This window comes from Anomaloglossus baeobatrachus, chromosome 5 (assembly GCF_048569485.1).
Source record: "Anomaloglossus baeobatrachus isolate aAnoBae1 chromosome 5, aAnoBae1.hap1, whole genome shotgun sequence".
NCBI lineage: Eukaryota > Metazoa > Chordata > Amphibia > Anura > Aromobatidae > Anomaloglossus > Anomaloglossus baeobatrachus.
Genome location: NC_134357.1, coordinates 387951320 through 387965557, shown reverse-complemented (window position 1 = coordinate 387965557; position 14238 = coordinate 387951320). Strand labels below are relative to the sequence as shown.

At 51.5% G+C, this 14238-nt stretch overlaps 1 protein-coding gene across 2 annotated transcripts in view; it reads left to right on the top strand.

The window, feature by feature from the left end:
- The window catches only part of CWC25 (CWC25 spliceosome associated protein), a 58577-nt gene that overhangs the window by 21926 nt on the left and 22413 nt on the right, over nucleotides 1-14238 (top strand). For both annotated transcript variants that reach the window (XM_075350108.1, XM_075350109.1), the window contains exons 5-7: nucleotides 6384-6520; nucleotides 6625-6694; nucleotides 7716-7810. In XM_075350108.1, coding sequence (XP_075206223.1) covers nucleotides 6384-6520; nucleotides 6625-6694; nucleotides 7716-7810 — 302 coding nt within the window. The remainder of the gene's footprint in view (nucleotides 1-6383; nucleotides 6521-6624; nucleotides 6695-7715; nucleotides 7811-14238) is intronic.

Here is a 14238-nt window from a genome sequence, read left to right as displayed (position 1 = left end):
GCTAAGAGGGGCCCAGGGGGAGACACCTGTTGACACGGTCCTTAGTGACGGGGATGGAGTTTGCAAAACTCTCTGAGACTATGGCTGAAATACTAGAAGCCTTGCAGTCCAGGCCGGTATCTCAGCAAAGGGACTCTGTTGAATCATTGTTCCCTGGCCCCCCTCAATTGGACCAACAATGTCCTCCCGGGATACATTCCAGGCTGAGGGTTCTGACTTAGACCCCAGCCCCAGACCGACTAAGCGGGCTCGCTTAGAATTTCCCTCGACATCATGTTGTTCAGGGTCTCAGCGGGGGGAATCTCCGGTTGATGATGCGGAGACAGCTGATCAGGATTCTGATCCTGAGGGCGCTCTCAATCGTAATACTCCAGACGGGGACGCCATAGTGAACGATCTCATTGCGTCCATCAATCAAATGCTGGATATTTCTCCCTCAGCTCCTCCGGCGGAGGAGTCAGATTATCAGCAGGAGTAATTCCGCTTCAGGTTCCCCAAGCGTACACAGAGTATGTTTCTAGACCATTCTGATTCCAGAGAGGCAGTCCAGAATCACCATGCTTGTCCGGATAAGCGTTTTTTCTTAGCGCCTTAAGGATACACGTTGTCTTTTTCCACCTGACGTGCTTAAAGGTTGGACTCAGTGTCTCAGAGTGGACCCTCCAATCTCACAGACTGGCGGCTAGATCATTACTTGCAGTGGAAGATGGAGCCTCGCTCAAAGATGCCACTGACGGGCAGATGGAGCTCTGGTTGAAATCCATCTATGAAGCTATCGGAGCTTCTTTTGTCCCAGCATTCGCAGCCGTATGGGCACTACCAGCTATCTCAGCAGGTCAAGCGCAAATTGAAGCAGCCACATGCACGGCCGCGCCACAAGTGGCATCCATTACCTCCCAAACCTCGGCAACGCTATTAGTGCTGTCCTGGACTCTACGAGCTGTACGGCGGTTGCGGCCGCCAATTCGGTGGTACTCCGCAGGGCCTTATGGCTACGGGAATGGAAGGCAGATTCTGCTTCCAAAAAAGCGCCTAACCAGTTTGCCAATTTGTGGCGACAGGTTGTTTGGCGAGCGTCTGGATGAAGTCATCAAACAATCCAAGGGAAAGGATACATCCTTACCCCAGTCCCAACCAAACATATCCCAACAGAGGAGAGGGCAGTCGAGGTTTCGCTCCTCTCGGGGCGCGGGCAGGTCCCAATTCTCCTCGTCCACAAGGTCTCAGAAAGACAAAGGAGCTCTGATGCATGGCGGTCTAAGTCACGTCCTAAACAGACCACCGGGGGCGCCGCTAACAAAGCGGCTTCCTCATGACTTTCGGCCTCCGCTAGTAGCATCCTCGGTCGGTGGCAGGCTCTCCCGCTTTTGCGACACCGGGCTGCCACAAATTAAAGACCGCTGGGTGAGAGTTATTCTGTCTCACGGTTACGAGATAGAGTTTACCTCTCGTCCCCCGACTCGATTCTTCAGGTCATCCCCGCCTCCCGAGCGAGCCGAGGCTCCTCTGCAGGCGCGGCGCACTCTGACGGCTGAAGGAGTGGTGATCCCTGTTCCTCTTCAGCAACAGAGCCATGGTTTTTACTCCAACTTGTTGGTGGTCTCAAAGAAGGACGGGTCTTTCCGCCCGGTCCTGGACCTGAAACTGCTCAACAGACGGGTAAAAACCAGGCGGTTCCGGATGGAATCCCTCCGCTCCGTCATCGCCTCAATGTCCCAAGGAGATTTCCTTGCATCAATCGATATCAAAAATGCTTATCCCCATGTACCGATTGCTCCAGAGCACCAGCGCTTCTTGCGCTTCGCCATAGGACACGAATACCTGCAATACGTGGCACTGCCGTTCGGCCTGGCAACAGCCCCACGGGTTTTTACCAAGGTTATGGCTACTGTAGTAGCGCTTCTTCACTCCCTGGGTCACTCGGTGATCCAGTATTTGGACGATCTGCTGATCAAGGCACCCTCTATAGAGGCATGCCAACGCAGCCTTGACGCTACCCTGGAGACTCTCCAGGGTTTCGGGTGGATCATCAATTTTCCAAAGTCAAATCTGACACCGGCCCAATCGCTGACATATCTTGGCACGAAGTTTCATACTCTCAGCGATAGTGAAGCTTCCGCTGATCAAACAGCAGTCACTACGGAAAGGGGTACAATCTCTCCTTCAAGGCCAGTCACACCCCGTGAGGCGCCTCACGCACTTCCTGGGGAAGATGGTGACAGCAATGGAGGCAGTCCCTTTCGCGCAATTTCACCTGCGTCCCTTTCAATGGGACATCCTATGCAAATGGGACAGGAAGCCGACGTCCCTCGTCAGGACCGTCTCCCTCTCTCAGACGACCAAAGCTTCCCTTCGGTGGTGGCTTATTCCCACTTCATTAGCGAAGGGGAAATCTTTCCTACCCCCATCCTGGGAAGTAGACACGACGGACGCGAGTCTGTCAGGGTGGGGAGCGGTTTTTCTCCACCACAGGGCTTAGGGTACGTGGACCCAGCAAGAGTCCTCGCTTCAGATCAATGTTCTGGAAATACGGGCAGGGTATCTTGCCCTGAAAGCTTTCCAGCAGTGGCTGGAAGGCAAGCAGATCTGAATTCAGTCAGACAATTCCACAGTGGTGGCATACATCAACCACCAAGGCGGCACACGCAGTCGGCAAGCCTCCCAGGAAGTCCGGCGGATTTTGATGTGGGTGGAAGCCACGGCCTCCACCATCTCTGCAGTTCACATTCCAGGCGTGGAAAACTGGGAAGCGGATTATCTCAGTCGCCAGGGCATGGACACAGGGGAATGGTCCCTTCACCCGGGCGTGTTTCAGGAGATCTGTTGCCGCTGGGGGGTGCCGGACGTCGACTTCATGGCGTCCCGGCACAATAACAAGGTACCGACGTTCATGGCACGGTCTCAAGATCCCAGAGCTCTGGCGGCAGACGCCTTAGTTCAGGATTGGTCGCAGTTTCAGCTCCCTTATGTGTTCCTCCGCTGGCACTGTTGCCCAGTGTGTTACGCAAGATCAGGGCCGACTGCCGCCGCGTCATCCTCGTCGCTCCAGACTGGCCGAGGAGGTCGTGGTACCCGGATCTGTGGCATCTCACGGTCGGCCAACCGTGGGCACTACCAGACCGACCAGACTTGTTATCTCAAGGGCCGTTTTTTCCATCTCAATTCTGTGGCCCTCAACCTGACTGTGTGGCCATTGAGTCCTGGATCCTAGCGTCTTCAGGATTATCTCAAGACGTCATTGCCACTATGAGACAGGCTAGGAAACCAACGTCTGCCAAGATCTACCACAGGACGTGGAAAATTTTCCTGTCGTGGTGCTCTGCTCAGGGTTCTTCTCCCTGGCACTTTGCCTTGCCCATTTTTTCTGTCCTTCCTTCAATCTGGACTGGAAAAGGGTTTGTCGCTCAACTCCCTTAAGGGACAAGTCTCAGCGCTCTCTGTGTTTTTTCCAGAAGCGCCTAGCCAGACTTCCACAGGTACGCACGTTCCTGCAGGGGGTTTGTCACATCGTTCCTTATTACAAGCTGACGTTAGAACCCTGGATTCTGAACAGGGTGCTGCTGGTTCTTTAGAAATCACCATTCGAGACAATGAGAGATATTTCTCTCTCTCACGCCTTTCGCAGAAAGGGTTTTTTCTAGTAGCAGTCACTTCACTTCGGAGAGTGTCCGAGCTAGCAGCGCTGTCATGCAGAGCCCCTTTCCTGGTTGTTCACCAGGACAAGGTGGTTCTGCGTCCGGTTCCGGACTTTCTCTCTAAGGTGGTATCCCCCTTTCATCTCAATCAGGATATCTCCTTACCTTCTTTTTGTCCTCATCCAGTTCACCAATGTGAAAAGGATTTGCACTTGTTAGATCTGGTGAGAGCACTCAGACTCTACATTTCTCGTACGGCGCCCCTGCGCCGCTCGGATGCACTCTTTGTCCTTGTCGCTGGCCAGCGTAAAGGGTCACAGGCTTCCAAATCAACCCTGGCTCGGTGGATCAAGGAGCCAATTCTCGAAGTCCACCGTTCGGCTGGGCTTCCGGTTCCCTCAGGGCTGAAGGCCCATTCTACCAGAGCCGTGGGTGCGTCCTGGGCTTTGAGACACCAGGATGCGGCTCAGCAGGTGTGTCAGGCGGCTACCTGGTCGAGCCTGCACACTTTCACGAAACACTATCAGTTGCATACCTATGCTTCGGCGGATGCCAGCCTAGGTAGACGAGTCCTTCAGGCGGCGATTGCGCACCTGTAGGAAGAGGCCGTTTTACGGCTCTCTTACGAGGTATTATTTTACCCACCCAGGGATTGCTTTTGGACATCCCAATTGTCTGGGTCTCCCAATAGAGCGACAAAGAAGAAGGGAATTTTGTTTACTTACCGTAAATTCCTTTTCTTCTAGCTCTAATTGGGAGACCCAGCACCCGCCCCTGTTTTTTTGTGTACACATGTCGTTCATGTTGAATGGTTTCAGTTCTCCGATATTCCTTCGGATCGATGTTACTTTAAACCAGTTTATAATTCTTTTTCCTCCTTCTTGCTTTTGCACCAAAACTGAGGAGCCCGTGGGAGCACGGGGGGTGTATAGGCAGAAGGGGAGGGGCTTAACACTTTTGAGTGTAATACTTTGTGCTGCCTCCGGAGGCATAGCCTATACACCCAATTGTCTGGGTCTCCCAATTAGAGCTAGAAGAAAAGGAATTTATGGTAAGTAAACAAAATTCCCTTCTTCTCATTGCGTCTTTCAACATCCCATTGCACTCAATGGATGAAAAACGCGGGAATAATTGACATGCTGCATTTTTGTGGTCACCACAAAAACTGAGCTGAAAAAAAAACCGCTGTGTGCAGACAGCAAAAATGAAAACTCATAGACTTTGCTAGGGGAAGCAAAGTCATGCAGTTTTCTTGGCAAAAACGCACTGTGTGAACTTACCCTTAAACTGTATGACTTGGCTCAAACATTTTAGATATCCTTCCACAAGCTTCTCAGAATGGTAGGAATTTGGGCCCATTCCTCCTGACAGAACTGGTGTTACTGAGCCATGTGTGTAGGTCGCCTTGCTCGCACCTGCCTTTTTAGCTTTGCCCATACATTTTTAATAGGCTTGAGATCAGGGTTTTGTAATGGCCGCTTCAAAACATTCATTTTGGTATCCTTAAGCCACTTTAACCAGTTTGGCAGGATGCTTTGGGTCATTGTCCATTTGGAAGCCCCAATTCAGCCAAAGATTTAAGTTCCCGGCTGATGTCTTGAGATGATGCTTCAGCATTGCCACATAATCTTCTTTCCTCATGATGCCATCTATTTTGTGAAGTGCACCAGTCCCTCCTGCAGCAAAACAACCCCACAACATGATGCTGCCAGCCCTGTGTTTCACAGTTGGGATGGTGTTCTTCAGCTTCAAAGCTTCTCCCTTTTCCCCCCCAAACATAACGATGGTCATTATGGCCAAACAGTTCTATTATATTTTCGTCAGACCACAGGACATGTCTCCAAAAATTAAAGTCTGTGTTCCGCTGTGCATTTACAAACAGTAATCTGGCTTTTTTATGTTTCTTTTGGAGTAATGGCTTCTTCCTGGCAGAGCACATTCATCTTTGGTACACAGAACCCGTCTCCTTCCTGAGCGGTATGATGACTGGACATTCCCATTTTGTTTGTACTTGTGTATAATTGTTTGTACAGATGAACGAGGCACCTTCAGGTATTTGGAAATTGCACCCAAAAATGAACCAGACTTGTGCAAGTCCACAATTACCTTCTTGAGATCTTGGCTGATTTCTTTTGACTTTCCCATGATGCTACACAAAGAAGCAGTGTGTTTCAGGTGTGCAATAAAATACATCCACAAGTGTGTCTCTAATTAACTCAGATGTTGCCAATAAACCTATCCGAAGCTTACAAAGACATAACATCATCATATTGGGCTGTCATATATTGTTTAAAGACATAGCTCTCTTAATGTATGTAAACTTTTTTGACTTTGCAGAAAGTAATAAAAATACCATAAAACATTATTTCTCATTATTCAGGCATTTGGTAAATCTAAATAATCTTGGTTCCTAATTGACCTAAAATGGTTAAAGTTTATTCTGATTTCATGTCAGCTAGTGAGAAAAACATGCAGATGTGTCTTTTTAGATAGTGTATGTAAACTGGTTTCATCTGTACAGTGGAAGAGAAAGCATTTACTGCGTGAAAGTGAGCAGATGTCGTAGAATAACTCCTGATTTTTGGGGTCCTGCAGCATGGATGCCACTTGGTTGGGGTGCATTGCTTTGTGAATGTGGAAAACATGGTTCGTTCAATCAAGTGGTTAAGAATAAGCAGATAGTCTTCGTTCCTCTGCCATTTTGATTTTAGACTGTTGGGTTAATATATTTGATTGCTATGTTTATAGCTCCAAACAAGCCTGGATAAAAAGAGCAAAAAGAAGAAGGAAAAAAAGAAGAGAAAGAAGGAGAGACGATCAAGTCCTAGCAGCAGTAGCAGTGATGAAGAGAGTGGTAGTGATCAGGATGACAGAACCAGAAGCAGGTGAGAAATGAATCCCAGCTCCTGAGAATGGCATTGCTATCAATCTATCACCAAGAATATAAATACATGGCAGTCTGCATGGTTGTTCTCTATTCTTCTTTTAGTGCTTCCAGACACCGACAGCATTCCCCATCAAATCCACCTCACCAGAAGGCGGTGGGCTACGGACTACAGGTGTTTACATTACTCTACCTTATTTCATTTAGTTTACTTCCAGCTATACAGTGACATTGTAAAAACATGGCACCCATGGTTACTAGATATGCACAATCCGTAGACAACAATACATGCACACATATGGACGTCGCTTTTTCATTGCGGCTCTTGAAAGTCAATGCGCTGATCTACTAATAACCACTCAGATCTGATTCTGGCAGATGCACTTTAACCATAGCACTGGCGCTTTCAGTTAAGACAGAAGACCGGCATTGTAGCTCTGTTAAATCCAAATTGGAAACTATTTTTGCCGCATTTTGGCAATCAAGATTCCATAAGTATAAGACTGCTTTCACACATCTGTTTTTTGCCGTCAGGCACAATCCGGCGAAATGCGGATAAAACGGATCCGGCGCCGGATCTATTTTATTTCCCATTGACTTGTATTATTGCAGGATTGTGCTGGATGGCCTTGCGTTGCATGCAGCATCCGCCGGATCCGGCGTAGTTTCTTCGTCCAGCTGCCGGAAAGGACACGGCATGGAACGTTTTTTGTCTCTGGCAAAAAACTGGACCACGCTGGATCCGGCGCCGTCCGGCATGTTGTATAAGGAAGCCTATGGGTGCCGGATCCGTCGTCATCTGACATATGACACAATCCAACGATTGATCCGGGGTTTTTTTTAACTGAGCATGCTCAGTATCACGACGGATCCGTCAAAAAATGGAAGGAATGCATGTAAAAAACTGATGCGACAGATCCGTTTTTTTTTTCACCGGATCGTGCCTAATGGCAAAAACCGGGTGTGTGAAAGCAGCCTGAGATGACGGATCTTAGATGTGATCTCATCATCTGTTTATAGTTTTAAAGCAAATCTAGTTAATCTGGTTAAATCTAGTAATTTATATCACCACCCAAGTAAGCATGCTGCACAGAAGAAACAGTTCAATGAGAAACTCAGCTCTGCTGCATACAGAGCTATTGTAGGCTAGGATAGAGACGTTTTTATGGGTTTTATGGTTCTGATCCATTTCCTAGGTCCGGGATTCCAGTAGGAGTAACAAAAGAGATGTTCCAGTAGGACAGGACAGACACAGAGGCCGCTCAAGAAGTCCTCATAATGACAGAGTGCAGTGAGTATCTGCTTCATTCCGTATATTCTGCAGACTTTTACTGACATCACTGTCCCCTTTGGGGCTCATAATAAAAGTTCCCTATCCGTACAGTCAGGTCCAGAAATATTTGGACAGTGACACAATTTTCGCGAGTTGGGCTCTGCATGCCACCACATTGGATTTGAAATGAAACCTCTACAACAGAATTCAAGTGCAGATTGTAACGTTTAATTTGAAGGTTTGAACAAAAATATCTGATAGAAATTGTAGGAATTGTACACATTTCTTTACAAACACTCCACATTTTAGGAGGTCAAAAGTAATTGGACAAATAAACCAAACCCAAACAAAATATTTCTTTGTCGCTCCATTGGGAGACCCAGACAATTGGGTGTATAGCTTCTGCCTCCGGAGGCCACACAAAGTATTACACTTAAAAGTGTAAAGCCCCTCCCCTTCTGCCTATACACCCCCCCGTGCATCACGGGCTCCTCAGTTTTTATGCTTTGTGCGAAGGAGGCACACATGCACGCATAGCTCCACAATTTAGTCAGCAGCAGCTGCTGACTATATCGGATGGAAGAAAAGAGGGCCCATAACTGGGCCCCCGGCATGCTCCCTTCTCACCCCACTCTGGTCGGCGGTGCTGTTAAGGTTGAGGTACCCATTGCGGGTACATAGGCAGGAGCCACATGCTGTTTTCCTTCCCCATCCCATCAGGGCTCTGGGCGAAGTGGGATCCTAATCGGTCTCCAGGCACTGGGACCGTGCTCCCTCCGCAGCCCCTGGGGAATCTGCTGGACAGGAGCCGGGTATCGTCAGGGACAAGGCCCTGCTACTGTGAGGTACTCTGTGTCCCCTCGGGGACGGCGCATGGAGCGCTTGTGTCATACACGCTGCAGCACTGCTGGGTGTGTTAGTGCGCCGGGACTACCGCGCTGACCGCGCTTGTTTGCCGGCCGCGCTTGTAACTTTAGTCCCCGGCTTCTGCGGCCTAGTACCGCATACTCCCGCCCCCGGGCCTGCCAGTCAGGGGAAGGGCGGGACGCTGCACTGGACGTCAGCGCTGAGGGCTGGAGCATACTTTGTATCCTCCTCCCCCCTCACTGAGCACCGTGCGGCACCAGATTCCCGCACTTTCTAGGGCACGCCCACGGCCCCCTCCTCCTCACAGAACGCCGGCAGCCATTCCTGTCAGCACTTCTGACGCTGGAGAGGAGAGACAACACGGCTCTGGGAGGCCCGGCAGGGAATCTGGTGGTCACACAACCGCTTTGGGCGGTCGGTAAGCCGCACCTGTTTATAGGTGCAGGCCCCCTGGGTGCTGAAGTGTATATATATATATATATATATATATATATATATATATATATATGCTTATATGCTATACATTTACTCTGTATGGTCGCACTGTTGGTTTTCTTTGTCGCTCCATTGGGAGACCCAGACAATTGGGGTGTATAGCTATGCCTCCGGAGGCCACACAAAGTATTACACTAAAAGTGTAAAGCCCCTCCCCTTCTGCCTATACACCCCCCGTGCTCCCACGGGCTCCTCAGTTTTCATGCTTTGTGCGAAGGAGGCAGACATGCACGCATAGCTCCACAGCTTAGTCAGCAGCAGCTGCTGACTATGTCGGATGGAAGAAAAGAGGGCCCATAACAGGGCCCCCAGCATGCTCCCTTCTCACCCCACTCTTGTCGGCGGTGTTGTTAAGGTTGAGGTATCCATTGCGGGTACGGAGGCTGGAGCCCACATGCTGTTTTCCTTCCCCATCCCCTTTAGGGCTCTGGGTGAAGTGGGATCCTAATCGGTCTCCAGGCACGGAGACCGTGCTCCATCCACAGCTCCTGGGGACTCTGCTGGATAAGGAGCCGAGTATCGTCAGGGACAAGGCCCTGCTACTTTAAGGTACTCTGTGTCCCCGTGGGGACCGCGCACAGAAACACTCCAGCATTGCTGGGTGTGTTAGTGCGCCGGGTACCGCAGCGCTGACCGCGCTTGTGCCATCACACACTGCAGCGTGCTGGGTGTGTTAGTTTATGGGGACTACCGCGCTGACCGCCGCTGCCATTTTTACACTGCGGCGCGGCTGGGACTGTTAGTGCGCCGGGGACTACCGCGCCGACCGGGCTTATACGCCGGCCGCGCTTCTAACTTTGGTCCCCGGCTTTTGCGGCCTAGTCTCACTTTTTTCCCGCCCCCAGGCCTGCCAGTCAGGGGAAGGGCGGGACGCTGTACGAGAAGTCAGCACTGAGGGCTGGAACATGCTTTGCATACTCCACCCCCCTCACTGTGCACAGTGGGGCACCAGATTCCCGCACTTTCTAGGGCACGCCCACGGCCCCCTCCTCTCCTCAGGACGCCGGCAGCCATTCCTGTCAGCTCTTCTGACGCTGGAGAGGGGAGACAAGCTCGGGGAGACCCAGGCAGGGATTCTGGTGACCACACAACCGCTTTGAGCGGGCGGTAAGCAGCACCTGAGGTGCTGGCCCCACTTGTGCAGAAGTGTACTTATAGATTATATGATTATAGGCTATACTTTACACTGTATGGTGCACGGTTGATTTTTGGCTATATACCCTCCTGGATTGCTCAGGGGAGACAACAGCATGGCGTCCACAAGAAGCAAGGGTGCCAAAGCACAGGCTTACTATGCTGCCTGCGCCGCATGTACGGCTATACTACCGGCAGGTTCCACTGACCCTCATTGTGTGCAATGCTCGGCTCCTGTAGCACTTACTCAGCCGGAGCCTCTGCTAAGGGTGGCCCAGGAGGAACCACCTGCTAACACTGTCCAGGTGACAGGGACGGAGTTTGCAGTTTTTACTGATAGACTTTCTGAGACTATGGCTAAGATACTAGAAGCCTTGCAGTCCTGACCGGTAACTCAGACCATGGGCACTGTGGAATCATTGCTCCCTGGTTCCCCTCAGTTGGGACAACAATGTCCTCCCGGGGTGTCTCATAGATCCCAGGGTGAGGTCTCTGACACGGACCGCAGCCCCAGACCGCCTAAGCGAGCTCGCTGGGAAATTCCCTCGACATCATCACATTGTTCAGGGTCTCAGCGGGTGGACTCTCTGTATGATGAAGCGGAGGTAGCTGATCAGGATTCTGATCCTGAGGCCGCTCTCAATCTTGATACTCCGGATGGGGACGCCATAGTGAATGATCTTATCGCGTCCATCAATCAAATGTTGGATATTTCTCCCTCAGCTCCTGCAGTGGAGGAGTCAGCTTCTCAGCAGGAGAAATTCCGTTTCAGGTTTCCCAAGCGCACAACGAGTATGTTTCTGGATCACTCCGACTTCAGAGAGGCAGTCCAGAAACACCGAGCTTGTCCAGATAAGCGTTTTTCCAAGCGCCTTAAGGATACACGTTATCCCTTCCCCCCTGACGTGGTCAAGGGCTGGGCTCAGTGTCCCAAGGTTGATCCTCCAATCTCCAGACTGGCGGCTAGATCCATAGTTGCAGTGGAAGATGGGGCTTCACTCAAGGATGCCACTGACAGACAGATGGAGCTCTGGTTGAAATCCATCTATGAAGCTATCGGCGCATCTTTTGCTCCGGCATTCGCAGCCGTATGGGCACTCCAAGCTATCTCAGCGGGTCAAGCGCAAATTGACGCACTCACACGTACGTCTGCGCCGCAAGTGGCGTCCATAACCTCTCAAACGTCGGCATTTGCGTCCTACGCTATTAATGCTGTCCTGGACTCTGCGAGCCGTACGGCGGTTGCAGCCGACAATTCGGTGGCAATACGCAGGGCCTTGTGGCTACGGGAATGGAAGGCAGATTCGGCTTCCAAAAAGTGCTTAACCGGTTTGCCATTTTCTGGCGACCGTTTGTTTGGTGAGAGATTGGATGAAATCATCAAACAATCCAAGGGAAAGGAAACATCCTTACCCCAGGCCAAACCAAACATACCCCAACAGAGAAGGGGACAGTCGAGGTTTCGGTCCTTTCGGGCAGGTCCCAATTCTCCTCGTCCAAAAGGCCTCAGAAGGATCCGAGGAACTCCGATTCATGGCGGTCTTAGTCACGCCCTAAAAAGACCGCCGGAGGTGCCGCTACCAAGGCGGCTTCCTCATGACTTACGGCCTCCTCACACCGCATCCTCGGTCGGTGGCTGGCTGCCACAGGTAAAAGACCGTTGGGTGAGAGACATTCTGTCTCACGGTTACAGGATAGAGTTCAGCTCTCGTCCTCCGACTCGATTCTTCAGAACATCTCCGCCTCCCGAGCGAGCCGATGCTCTTCTGCAGGCGGTGGGCACTCTGAAGGCAGAAGGAGTGGTGGTCCCGGTTCCTCTTCAGCAACAGGGTCACGGTTTTTACTCCAACCTGTTTGTGGTTCCAAAGAAGGACGGGTCTTTCCGTCCTGTCCTGGACCTAAAACTGCTCAACAAACACGTAAAGACCAGGCGGTTCCGGATGGAATCCCTCCGCTCCGTCATAGCCTCAATGTCCCAAGGAGATTTCCTTGCATCGATCGATATCAAAGATGCTTATCTCCACGTACCAATTGCTCCAGAGCATCAGCGCTTCCTGCGCTTCGCCATCGGAGACGAACACCTTCAGTTCGCGGCACTGCCGTTCGGCCTAGCGACAGCCCCACGGGTTTTCACCAAGGTCATGGCTACAGTAGTTGCGGTCCTCCACTCTCAGGGTCACTCGGTGATCCCTTACTTAGACGATCTGCTGGTCAAGGCACCCTCTCAAGAGGCATGCCAACACAGCCGCAACGCTACTCTGGAGACTCTCCAGAGTTTCGGGTGGATCATCAATTTTCCAAAGTCAAATCTGACACCGGTCCAATCGCTGACATATCTTGGCATGGAGTTTCATACCCTCTCAGCGATAGTGATGCTTCCGCTGAACAAACAGCGGTCACTGCAGACAGGGTTGCAATCTCTCTTTCAAGGTCAGTGACACCCCTTGAGGCGCCTCATGCACTTCCTGGGGAAGATGGTGGCAGCAATGGAGGCAGTCCCTTTCGCGCAGTTTCACCTGCGTCCTCTTCAATGGGACATCCTACGCAAATGGGACAGGAAGCCGACGTCTCTCGACAGGAACGTCTCCCTCTCTCAGGCAACCAAAGCTTCCCTTCGGTGGTGGCTTCTTCCCACTTCTTTATCGAAGGGGAAATCCTTCCTACCCCCATCCTGGGAGGTGGTCACGACGGACGCGAGTCTGTCAGGGTGGGGAGCAGTCTTTCTCCACCACAGGGCTCAGGGTACGTGGACTCAGCAAGAGTCCTCACTTCAGATCAATGTTCTGGAGATCAGGGCAGTGTATCTTGCCCTAAAAGCGTTCCAGCAGTGGCTGGAAGGCAAGCAGATCCGAATTCAGTCGGACAACTCCACAACGGTGGCTTGCATCAACCACCAAGGCGGAACACGCAGTCGGCAAGCCTTCCAGGAAGTCCGGCGGATTTTGATGTGGGTGGAAGCCACGGCCTCCACCATCTCCGCAGTTCACATCCCGGGCGTGGAAAACTGGGAAGCAGACTTTCTCAGTCGCCAGGGCATGGACGCAGGGGAATGGTCCCTTCACCCGGACGTGTTTCAGGAGATCTGTTGCCGCTGGGGGATGCCGGACGTCGACCTAATGGCGTCCCGGCACAACAACAAGGTCACGGCATTCATGGCACGATCTCACGATCACAGAGCTCTGGCGGCAGACGCCTTAGTTCAGGATTGGTCGCAGTTTCAACTCCCCTATGTGTTTCCTCCTCTGGCACTGTTGCCCAGAGTGTTACGCAAGATCAGGGCCGACTGCCGCTGCGCCATCCTCGTCGCTCCAGACTGGCCGAGGAGGTCGTGGTACCCGGATCTGTGGCATCTCACGGTCGGCCAACTGTGGGCACTACCAGACCGACCAGACTTGCTGTCTCAAGGGCCGTTTTTCCATCTGAATTCTGCGGCCCTCAACCTGACTGTGTGGCCATTGAGTCCTGGATCTTAGCGTCTTCGGGATTATCTCAAGAGGTCATTGCCACTATGAGACAGGCTAGGAAACCAACGTCCGCCAAGATCTACCACAGGACGTGGAAAATATTCCTGTCGTGGTGCTCTGCTCAGGGTTTTTCTCCCTGGCCATTTGCCTTGCCCACTTTTCTGTCCTTTCTTCAATCCGGATTGGAAAAGGGTTTGTCGCTCGGCTCCCTTAAGGGACAAGTCTCTGCGCTCTGTGTTTTTTCAGAAGCGCCTGACCAGACTTCCACAGGTACGCACGTTCCTGCAGGGGGTTTGTCACATCGTCCCTCCTTACAAGCGTCCGTTAGAACCCTGGGATCTGAACAGGGTGCTGATGGTTCTTCAGAAACCACCGTTCGAGCCAATGAGGGATATTTCTCTCACACGCCTTTCGCAGAAAGTGGTTTTCCTAGTAGCAGTCACTTCACTTCGGAGAGTGTCTGAGCTAGCAGCGTTGTCATGCAAA